We start from the raw sequence: 12,094 nt of genomic DNA, 5'->3' as shown, positions 1-12,094 counted from the left end.
TAAATGAGGCAATGTGGGTCCCCCCTGCCATGGACTCACCACCTGTGGACCCAATGTGGTGGGGCACGCAGAGAGCTCTGCGGCAGCCGAAGGTGGGGACCTTGGCGATCCAACCCCTGAAGCTGGCTCATGGAACGTGGAATGTCACCTCTCTGGCAGGGAAGGAGCCTGAGCTGTGGGATTGAGAAATTCCGACTAGATATAGTCAGGCTCACCTCCAGACACAGCTTGGGCTCCTTACCTACCAGTGGCAGTGCTCTTTAGAGGGTTTGGACAATCTTCTACTCTGGAGTTGCCCACGGTGAGAGGCGCTGAGCAGGTGTGGGCATATTTATTGCATGTGCTTTGTGGACCTGGTGAAGGCATTCGACCATGTCCCTTGGGGAGTCCTGTGGAGGGTGCTCTCGGAGTATGGGATATCGGACCCCCTGATACGCCCTGCTCGGTCCCTGTAGGACCAGTGTCAGAGTTTGGTCCGCATTGCTGGCAGTAAGTCAAATTAGTTTCCAGAGAGGGTTGGACTCTGCCAAAGCTGCCCTTTGTCACCGATTCTGTTCATAACTTTTATGGACAGAATTTTTACGTCCAGCCAAGGCGTTGAAGGGGTCAGGTTTGGTGACCTCAGTTTACGTCCTTGCTTTTTGCAGGTGATGTGGTTCTGATGGCTTCACCAAGCCGCGATTGCCAACCTAACTGGAGCGATTTGCAGCTGGGTAATAAGCAGTTGGATGAGAATCAGCACCTCCAAATCTGAGACCATGGTCCTCAATCGCAAAAGGTTGGCGTGCCCTCCCCGGGTCGGGAATGAGTTCCTGCCCCAAGTGGAGGAGTTCAAGTATCTCGGGGTCTTCTTCACGAGTGAGGGAAGAATGGAGCAGGAGATCGACAGGCGGGTCGGTGTAGTGTCTGCAGTGATCGAGACTCTGTATCAGTCTGTCAGGGTGAAGAAGGGGCTGAGCCAAAAAGGTGACGCTTTCAATTTTCTGGTCGATCTACGTTCCTACCATTGGTCACGATTTGTGGGTTGTGACCGAAAGAACAAGTTCGCGGATACAAGTGGCTGAAATCAGCTTCCTCCGCAGGGTCTCCGGGCTTTCCCTTTGAGATAGGGTGAGAAGCCCGGTCATCCGGGACGGGCTCGGAGTTGAAGAAGGTGCTCCTCTGCATTGAGAGGAGCCAGATGAGGTGGTTCGGGCATCTGATTAGGATGCCTCCTGGCCGCCTCGCTGGTGTGGTGTTCTCGGCACGTCCCACTCGGGATGGCCCTGGAAGAACTGGCCGAAGTGGCTGGGGGGAGGGAAGTCTGGACTTCCCTGCTAAAACTACTGCCCCTGCGACCGAACTCCGGATAAGCGGGTGAGAATGAATGAATGAATATTATTCGTCTACGATTAGTGGGGACAGTCTAGAACGCTTAACTTAAAAAGCTTAACATCGCTTGATGCCCAAAAATTGAGATCAATGGTCACCAAAATGTTTGTGGACTTCTCTCCTTATGCCCACTTTAACCTCTGAAAATATCCGAACGATTGGCCCAATATTTTGGATTTTATGGAGGTTAAGCGTTCATGGCGCTCACAATAGAGAAAAGGCTTAATGTTGCTGAATGCTGGATGAGGGATTCCTAATAACTCGGCGGGCACAGTTTCGCAATGATCACCGGAAATGGTGTAATTGTGACTTTCAAAATAAGAACGACAAACAGAAGTACTGTGTTTGCTGCTTGAATGTTGCTGACTTAACATCGTTTGATAGAATAGAATACAGTCCCGGGCGGCACGGTGGACGACTGGTTAGAGCGTCAGCCTCACAGTTCTGAGGACCTGGGTTCAATCCCCGGCCCCGCCTGTGTGGAGTTTGCATGTTTGCATCTCCCCGTGCCTGCGTGGGTTTTCTCCGGGCACTCCGGTTTCCTCCCACATCCCAAAAACATGCATTAATTGGAGACTCTAAATTGCCCGTAGGTGTGACTGTGAGTGCGAATGGTTGTTTGTTTGTATGTGCCCTGCGATTGGCTGGCAACCAGTTCGGGGTGTACCCCGCCTACTGCCCGATGACAGCTGGGATAGGCTCCAGCACACCGCGACCCTAGTGAGGAGAAGCGGCTCAGAAAATGGATGGATGGATGGATGAATACAGTCCCTTTTATTGTGACTATACAAAGATTTCCTTTGTAAAATGTACTCATTGAGCCTATGTTATTTGTGCTTGGGTATTTGCACTTGGTTCGTCCTTCTCTCTGAGAAAACCAAACCCATACAAAGTGTTCTCTTAAGGTAGTCTATTAAGTTTGGGCACCGTGAGCATTTTTTGGTTTCATGTTTGTGTATTGTTATTCGAGCGGTCTCGTTCACGTCTTGTGTGCACGGGTGCTAACGTCACAGTGGCTGGAGGAGCGAAGCTTGTGATGCAGTTGTTGGAAGATAGTGTGTGTTCAGGATTATACATTTGTTTGGGTCTGTGCTTTAATGACAAGGGAGTAACGACACACAAATACACATCTATGAGTGCCCTACACCAATAGTTGCCATGTAGTAATCACCAAGTTAGTGGTCTAATAAATAATGATAATAAAAAATGAAATCAAAATATGATGTCCCCTCAAATATGCATTCCTAGAACCGGCCCTGGTGGACACACGTTTGTACCCGAGGTCAACCTTTGATTTTAAAACGGAAACCTCGTCTACGAATGACGTTAAATGTGATAAAAATGTAATACATTATATTAAAAATGATTATATTTGATGACATTTTGGACGGGGAGGTTAAAGAAAAAAAAAAGCCCAACTTGGCAACCCGACGAGCTGGCACGCTTTTCTTTGCCAACAGTTAGTATGGTCAAGGTACAGCGGTCCAGGGCGGAACAGGAAATTACTCTTTTCTTCAGTTTCAGAAACAAATGCCAAGCTACCAAGAAGAACAGCGCGGCCATTATTGTGGAAGTCCGGAAAGGAAGTATCTCCGCGTTGCTACCGCCGCCACGACTTGTTTGGCCTTGCTCACAGACACAGGGGTTTTGTTTGCCGTCGTCGTCGTGTTTGCTTGAAATCACGGCGAGCGCGGCCGCCGACACTCGGACGACGAGTAATTTGGATGCTTGGGACTTTCGGAGGAGGACCTGGAGGGCCAGGCTCCGAGTGCGAGCAGGCTGGAGGCCCGGCGGACGCCTCCCGGCGGTTGTGACCCAGAAAAGAGCCACGACAGCCGGGCCGCTCGGCGGCTAGCAGGCCGGCTAGCTCGCGTCTTCTCCGGACGTCTCCGGCTCAGCGCCGCCGGTCTGCTTGTCTCTCCGACGCTGTTGCAACGTTTGCTCCGGGCCCGTCGAGGTTGTGGTGGCCCGCAGACGTCCCACCGTCCTCGTCCTGCTCCTCATCATCCTCCTCCTCCTCCTCCGTCGTCATGGCAGCGCTCATCAAAGAGATCGTCAGCAGAAATAAAAGAAGGTACCAGGAGGACGGCTTCGACCTGGACCTCACTTGTATCCTTTCCCACTGTCTCAAGGATGCTACCTTGCTGACGTCATTCGTCTGAGCTCTTTGTGGCTCGTGGTGTTCCTTAGCGTCGGCGCAAACAGCTAATGTCCTAAGTTAACCTTAACAGTAATGTTAATTCATGAATAGAAACTGAAGAGTCTCGTTTACATTCTCATTCAAAAAATACTATTTTGCAATAATATCGTTTGGGCATCGTCATAGCAATATACGTGTGGGCAGTAGTCACATCGCAGGGTCCTGCACAATGTTGGCGTATTGATTTGCAGTATAGTAGTAAGTGACCAGCAAAGGGACATGGTTGGACATGTCCGATGTTACGGCTAATTATAACCCATCAAACAAAACACACGGAGCAGCGCAGTGTTATGTACATCTTTTTCTGTATGAAACGAGGACACGGGTAACAATTACACGTCTGCATTTACCGTCTCTCGTCACATTCGAACAAATGCATGTCGCAACAGATTACACTTGGGGGGGCGGGGGGGGGGACCGGGGGGGACCCCCTCAACATTGTGTTTTGCTTAAACTCATGCACTCAAATATAAATATACCAAAGCATGTGTTGTAACCGGTGTAAAATAACTTATTGATTAAAAACAAATATTGTTAGGAATGTGCTAATGACTATAGTATAACTGGGCATGAAAATAAATTATGTTAACCTTATGTCTGGCTGGAGTATTTCTCAGTACTGCAGTGCATTTACAGGAAGACTTCATACAAATGATGCTATACTTTTGTACTCTACTTTTTCTAGAGAGGAAAAAAGAAAAATGTGTGTTAGTTTTCATTTACATGTATGTTGTATTTTTTTTAACATCGGAATATATCTTGCAGGGAAAAATAAAATTGCAATGTAATTTTTTTTCCAATGTCGTGAAGCCCTAGCTTGCAAGCTAGCTAGCTACAGTGCAGACACGCGCAGACGTTCCCTTTCCACGTTTCTCTTTGCGGTACCGTTTGGGTTCGGTACTGTTTGCTGCAGGCCAGTAAAATAGGTCGTTAGAGCACCGATTTAGCGTAAAGGCAGCGTGAAAGCAGTGTCAACACAATGAGAGCGATTGAAAAAGAGGCAACACTGTGTGCTGCCCTCTGGTGGACTGGTGCAGAAACGAGCAGTTCTCTTGTCAAATCTACAATGTATTTTTCTCAAAAAAAATGACATTTAAAACATTGCATCTCCTTGCTTTTGCTGGCCGCCATTTTTAGGTCTTTTCACTCTCATGAGTGCACATTTTAGAGAATGTGATGCATGTTCACTAATTTATCTACTAAGGAAACCATCCAGTTAGTAAATATTCACCAATGACAAGCTACAAATGAGATTTTACGACATGTACAAAAGGCGGCGCGGTGACTGACCGGTTAGCACATCTGCCTCACAGTTCTGAGGTTCCGTGTTCAAATCTGGCCTCGCCTGTGTGGAGTTTGCATCTTCTCCCTGTGCCTGCTTGGCTTTTCTCCGGTTTCCTTCCGCATCCCAAAAACATGCATGCGAGGTGGAATGAAAACTCTAAATTGCCCGAAGGTGTGAACGTGAGTGCCAATGGTTGTTTGTTTATACTCTATGTGCCCTGCGATTAATCGGCTGGCGACCAGTTCAGGGTGTACACCGCCTATCGCCCAGAATCGGCTGGGATAGGGTCCAGCACACCCGCGACCCGCGTGAGGAAAAGCGGTACAGAAAGTGAATAGATGGATGGATGGATGGATGGACATGTACAAAAGCTACATAATAAACCATGATTATAAATGTCACCATCGACATGTACTTACCGAGTTGTGAGCCGATCTTTTTTGTGGATCTTTCTCATCAAGAAGTTGTTGTACGACGCTTTTACTGTTCGCTTCAATTCCTCTGATGACCGCTGCAAGTTGTCCAACTCAGCCGTGGTGTATGCACGGTCCAATGAGTGAATCTGTCGCTCTCAACAATCTGTCAGCAAACAGTTTGAAAGTGCGCCGCATTAACAGGTAACGCGCTACCTGCGCTTCGATGACACTTTCGGTCTCTAGCTGATGATGATTTCACCCAACATGGCGCCCACCTCACGATGATGAATATTTCTGTTTAATTCTTATATCACAATGCCAATATTCATCAGAGTAGGGTATTTTGACAAGTGCGGGCACATTCAAAGTATTCTTACAAAAAAAAAAAAAGTTGAGTTCCCCTTAAACTGGCCTTGCAGACATCTACCCCAACATCATTGCCATGGGCTTCCCTGCCGAGCGTCTGGAGGGCGTCTACAGGAACAACATCGACGACGTCGTGCGGTGAGGCCGCCTCGCTTACGTCCGACTTTGTTTCTCTCAGCTTCCTGTTGCTCGTCACGCTAAAGCTGCTGCTTTGTGTGACTCAGATTTCTAGATGTAAAACACAAGAGTCACTACAAGATTTACAACCTGTAAGTGCAGCACAACAAACGCGCACACACAGAGTGTTATGGAGGAGACAAGAATTACAAAAGTTGTGTGTCACCAGGTGCGCGGAGCGCCATTACGACACGTCCAAGTTCAACTGTCAAGGTAAGATGACCTCATAAAAGCTCACCCGATTGGATGCCGTTCTGCCACATGGCTCCTCGAGCTGCACGTTATTTGCATGTCGCCGCTCGGCGCGCACGCCGCGACCGGCGTCGTACGCCCTGCGTGGTGTGCGCAAATAAAAATCCATGGTACAGCAGCCCGACCGATGGAATCTTGAAATCTCTTGCTCCCTTCTATTTGTTTTTTTCCCCCTCTATTGCTGACTTGTTGATAGATGCCATCTCGAGACGCTGGAAGGCAAGTTCTCAAATTCGTTTTTGTCTCAAGTTACTACCTTGTAGTTCTGGTTTCCCTCAGAGGGCCGTTATGACTGGGAAACCATAAAAAGATAAAAAACTGCTGCCTCTGTCTTTTTGGGAAATTCCAGCAAAAATTGTGAAAAGTGACGATTGCACGTTGTGGGGATTTTAACGACACTTTGCTAACACGAGCTGTGCGCTAATAAAACGTTACTCTTTCTCAACCGAACCCGCTCGCCTCGCCTTCATTGGTCCGCCCCGTTTCACTGAGCCGAACTACTTTGACAGCTGACAAATGAGCGCGTCTAAATTAGTGGCTGTCGTCAATCTTTGCCAACTGTGGGCCTGTGAAGCCCTTTGAGACTCCGGAGAAACAAATCGACTTGACTTGAATCTCGTCCACCTTTTAACTGCCTGCAAATATCTTGTGCTGTTTCATGACTCCTCATGACTACCTTGCTTTGAAAAGCCAAAAACAATCTGTAATGCTTAAGATACTTTTTTTTCTTCTTCAGAGAAATCAAATGTGCTTGGTTAAAAGAAACATTTACCAGTATAAATGGTAAATGTTGAAAATAAAACAAATGTATGCAAAATGATGCAGCCTGCCCGATGGCATAATACTGCAATTGCAGTTAAAAATGTCACCCAACCCTTTGAGAAGTTTTGGAGGCGGCTGCATAAAATTTGATCTGCAGAAAAACCCCGAGCTTGTCATGTAGCCTTAGCGCGGCGTGTCTCTCCCCCTAGTGGCCGAGTACCCGTTCGAGGACCACAATCCACCGCAGCTGGAGCTGATCAAGCCGTTCTGCGAGGACCTGGATGCGTGGCTGAGTCGAGACGAGCAGCACGTGGCCGCCATCCACTGCAAGGCGGGAAAAGGCCGCACAGGCGTCATGATTTGCGCCTACCTGTTACACCGCGGCAAGTTCCGCGAGGCCCGGGAAGCGCTCGACTTCTACGGGGAAGTCCGCACGAGAGACAAGAAGGTGAGCGCACACATGCTTTTAACACGTTTACATTTATTGATACAGACTTTTTAAAGGACTTTGTAATAGTATTAGTAATAATATTATGAGTACCATAATTTCTCGTGTATAATGCGAATCCCCCCCCCCCCCCCCAAATAATTTGTCAAAAGTCAATAGTGCACATTATACATGGGTATAAGAAACGTTTAAAAATTCCTACACATTGAAATAAGGTATACTCGGGGATATATATTTTTAATGCGAAATGTACTGTCTATAGATACAATTTTATATATATTTCTACTGTTATACATTCGTCTGAGAATCATAATATCCTCGAGACATGAGTCATTTACTGGAGAATGAAGCACTTTAGCATTGTTGAAAAGTGGCTCCCCTTCAGCAACTCTTAGACATTTAGCACTCACCTGCTCAACTCATTGCTCAACCCAGCGAGGCCGGTCATTGGTCGCCATGCGAGACTCGTGCTCCAAAATAATCAAAGAAGAGTTAGCGCACCACAACAAGATGAAGAGGGGGACAAACACACACAAGGTCTTAACACTATTTTGGGGATAATTAAGACGAACTGACAGAAAACAGCATTTTTAACAACTATTTATAAGGACGCTCGGCATGCTGTGGATTCCTCCGACGCCGCGCGATGACATCATCGTTTACACACTTGAAAACATGGCGGCTTGCTCCAGCGCTGGTCTGCGGTGACCATGTTTTTATCAAGTTGTTGCTTTAATAAATTATTATAAACAATTGTAACTACTGTGCTAAATTGATGACGGACCTCCATTTTGATAAATTATGTTTGCATCGTAAACATGTTTTGTGTGTGCATGCGTGTTGTGTGTGTGTTTAGGGCGTGACCATCCCCAGCCAGCGTCGCTACGTGTGTTACTACAACACGCTGCTGAGGAGCAGACTTCACTACTCCCCCGTCGCGCTACTCTTCCACAAGATGCTGTTCGAAACCATTCCCATGTTCACCGGGGGAACCTGCAGTCAGTACACACGTACACAACATCATACACACGTTTCCCTTGTACAACATTCTTCTTCTCGTTGTGGTCTTTCTTATGTTGTTTTATGCTTCCTTCATTCGTCGTCCTTGCAGATCCTCTGTTTGTCATCTACCAGCTGAAGGTGAAGATCCACACGTCCAACCCGGCGTACACGCGTCGCGAAGACAAGCTGATGACATTCGAGTTCCCGCAGCCGCTTCCCGTGTGCGGAGACATCAAGGTGGAGTTCTTCCACAAGCAGAACAAAATGATGAAAAAGGTGATGACTCGGCACGTGCTTCTTTCGTCCATCTCGCGCTTCGCCTATTTTTTAAATGTGCCGTCATCCTGCAGTTGAAGATGATGCAAATCTTGTAACATTAAAATAAAACACTGTTCATTTGCTGCAAAAATGTGCGATACCCGCCGGCACGTGGTACCGAAGACATCAAATATACAAAGAAAATATATGGATCTAGGTTTCCCTTGCCCGGACGCGGAGCCAGGCCTGGAGGTGGGGCTCGAAAGAGAGCACCCGGTGGCCGGGCCTGCACCCATGGCCGGGCACAGCCTATGGGAGGGGCCATAGGGGTCGGGCGCAGGGCTGTGGTCGAAGGCGGGGACCTCGGCGAGCCGATCCCCGGCTACAGAAGCTGGCTGTAGGGACGTGCAATGTCACCTCCCTGGCAGGGAAGGAGCCCGAGCTGGTGTGTGAGGTTGAGAAGTTCAGACTAGATATAGTCGGGTTCGCCTCCACACACTGCTTGGGCTCTGGTACCAGCCCTCTCGAGAGGGGTTGGACTCTTTTCCACTCTGGAGTTACCCTCGGTGAGAGGCGCCGAGCAGGTGTGGGTATACTTATTGCCCCCCGGCTCGGCGCCTGTACGTTGGGGTTCAACCCGGTGGATGAGAGGGTAACCTCCCTCCGCTTTCGGGTGGGCGGACGGATCCTGACTGTTATTTGTGCCTATGCACCAAACAGCAGTTCAGAGTACCCAACCTTTTTGGAGTCCTTAGAGGGGGTGCTGGAGAAGCGTTCCTGCTGGGGACTCCATCGTTCTGCTGGGGAACTTCAATGCTCACGTGGGCAATGACAGTGAGACCTGGAAGGGCGTTATTGGGAGGAACGGCCCCCCCGATCAGAACCCGAGCGGTGTACTGTTATTGGACTTCTGTCCTCATCACGGATTGTCCATCACGAACACCATGTTCAAGCGTAAGGGTGTCCACGCGTGCACTTGTCACCAGGACACCCTAGGTCGCAGTTCAATGATCGACTTTGTGGTCGTGTCATCGGACTTGCGGCCGCATGTCTTGGACATTCGGGTGAAGAGAGGGGCGGAGCTGTCAACTGCTGACCACCTGGTGGTGACTTGGCTCCGATGGTGGGGGAGGATGCCGGTCCGACGTGGCAGGCCCAAACGTATTGTGAGGTTCTGCTGGGAACGTCTGGCAGAATCCCCTGACAGAAGGAGTTTCAACTCCCACCTCCAGCAGAACTTCACCCTCGGCCTGGGGGCGGCGGGTGATATTGAGTCCAAGTGGACCGTGTTCCGCGCCTCTATTGCCGAGGCGGCCGACCGGAGCTGTGGCTGTAAGGTAGTCGGTGCCTGTCGAACTCGTTGGTGGACACCGGCGGTGAGGAAGCTGAAGAAGGAGTCCTATCAGGCCTTTTTGGACTGTGGGACTCCGAGGGTGTGCATGGCAAATGATTGACAGCTTGTCAGTCACGCTTTCTGTCTGATTGGTTGTTCTGTGTTTTTTCCCCCCACAGTATAATTTTACTAGGTTTATAGTGACAAATTTAGCAAATGTGACAAAAACTGATTAAAAAGAACGAACTGCAAACTTTCCCTTAGACCAGGTAAAAGAAATAGTTTATTTGGCACTTATATGTTTGAGATTGATTCAGTGAAGTAGTCTTTTGTGTGTGTGATGGTGGCCAGGAAATGCAAAGCAATATTCGGGTTGACAGCAGTTAAAGCACATCAAAAAAGTTTTTCTTAAAAAGCGGATGGCATTTTGGGTCAGCTGCCGGTTTGGCTGTCCTAAATAAGAGGATGACATGGAATATTTAATTTGAAAGAAAGCGACTGCAGGAGCCGGTCCGAACGGCTCAGAGTATTTCAAGTGGTCCACTGACTGTGTTCTCCCTGCTCAGGACAAGATGTTCCACTTCTGGGTCAACACGTTCTTCATTCCCGGGCCGGACGACGAACCGGAGAAGCTGGAGAACGGCCAAAGTGGAACTTTGCGAGAAGCCGACAGAACTCAGCAGAACCAGGCGCAAGGCGGGGACGAAGACTTCCTGGTTCTGACTTTGATGAAGAACGACCTGGACAAGGCCAACAAGGACAAAGCCAACCGTAACTTTTCACCCAACTTTAAGGTTGGTTTTTTTGCTTTAGGCTTCCTCCTAATCACTACATGGGGATTTTGATATGGTGGACCTAGATAGTTTGGAAAATGTCCACTGAAAATCCCGTTGTAGTTGTTCGGAAACCGGGAATGAGTAAATGATTGCGTTCGCGATCATTCACGACTCCCTAGGCCCGAGCAAGTCCTGAATGATCGTGACAGCCCCTAGGGGCTTCAAGATGCATTGTGGGTAGGGCTTGGCAGAAGAAAAAAAAAGTTGTTTTTTTTTTTTTTTTTTTTTTTTTAAGACCATCCAATCTCGATTATCATCACGATTCTTTTAAGTTTTTAAACGGCCAGTTGTAAAGCATCTGATCAGAAAGTTAAAGAAACAAAAGAATACTTCAACATATTAACATACAAAGTACTTAAAAAAGAAAAATATTTTCAAAAATATTACTCAACATTTCAAAAAATATGACAAAGGGGAAAAAAAATTGGTGCAATGTCTAACCCCAACCAGCAGAGGAAAGCGTTGGCTACCTCATGAGGGGCTCGCATTCTCAAACCAAAAAAGACAGCTCCACACCAGCTTGGACGACAGCGAACATTATAAACAAATTTCATATTTTTGTGTTTTACAGATAAAACTGAAACAAAGACAAATTTCTGCAGCATGCTACACAAACCACAGTGGAGCAGAAAAAGGTTGATTCTGATTGGCTGTTGTCATGGACTTTTCTATGTTTGATCAAGTAAATATGCTCACAGCTGATGACCGTGATCGACCTGAAATTTATCGCAATCACTAATTGCCACCATATAATCTTTAGGACCTGGGGATGGGGGGTGGCGGAGGGAGTTTAGAGCGGGAAGATTCCCAACACAGCATAAGTGTGCGAGCGGTCCTGCAGGTCAAGCTGTTCTTCACCAAGACGACGGAGGAAGGCGGCAGCTGTGAGGCGAGCAGCACGTCGGTGACGCCAGATGTCAGTGACAACGAACCCGATCACTACCGCTACTCGGACACCACCGACTCGGACCCCGACAACGAGACGCTCGACGACGACGAGCGCCATCACATCACCGAGGTGTGAGCGGCCCGACGGACCGTCAGAAGACCGCCGCGTCCCTTGCGACCCCCGCGGGCGGCGGTCCCGTTAGGACTCGAGTGAACGGCCGCGGAGAGAAAAGCTTAACTGAAGAAATCATTCCTTCCACTTCCTGGCACGTTCCGTCGAACACTGGCAGCACGCCACACGGGCACAGCAGTCACCGTGAGCGGAGCCGGAACTTCCTGCGTGTTTGTGGAGCACGGGTCAGACAGCGGCCACGATCTCAGGTTCGGTCCGGAAAACGTGTCCGAGTGGAACGTCGTCGGTTTCGGTTTGTCTCTTTGTTTTCCAAAGACATCACTGGTAAGTGAATAAAGCAAATATTTATAATATATACAGTGTTGCT

General features: G+C 48.4%; 1 protein-coding gene across 2 annotated transcripts; it reads left to right on the top strand.

Annotated features, from left to right (window-relative positions):
* The first annotated feature begins 3,199 nt into the window (after nt 1–3,199).
* Nucleotides 3,200–12,093, top strand: ptenb (phosphatase and tensin homolog B). 2 transcript variants are annotated; one of them, XM_061705453.1, is made up of 9 exons: nt 3,200–3,480; nt 5,692–5,776; nt 5,863–5,907; nt 5,985–6,028; nt 7,039–7,277; nt 8,134–8,275; nt 8,389–8,555; nt 10,437–10,664; nt 11,548–12,093. In XM_061705453.1, exons 1-9 carry the CDS (start codon nt 3,402–3,404, stop codon nt 11,728–11,730), a joined length of 1,212 nt encoding a protein of 403 aa, XP_061561437.1. In that variant the 5' UTR covers nt 3,200–3,401; the 3' UTR covers nt 11,731–12,093. The 2 variants fall into 2 exon arrangements, with proteins under 2 accessions (XP_061561437.1, XP_061561436.1); XM_061705452.1 differs by lacking the exon at nt 11,548–12,093 and adding an exon at nt 11,278–11,498 and having other exon boundaries at nt 3,305–3,480.
* The last annotated feature ends 1 nt before the right edge of the window (nt 12,094 follows it).

The sequence above is a fragment of the Phycodurus eques genome, chromosome 19, assembly GCF_024500275.1.
Source record: "Phycodurus eques isolate BA_2022a chromosome 19, UOR_Pequ_1.1, whole genome shotgun sequence".
In the NCBI taxonomy this organism is placed as follows: Eukaryota; Metazoa; Chordata; class Actinopteri; order Syngnathiformes; family Syngnathidae; genus Phycodurus; species Phycodurus eques.
Note: the sequence above shows the minus strand (reverse complement) of the source record. Positions and strands in the feature narration are given on the sequence as shown.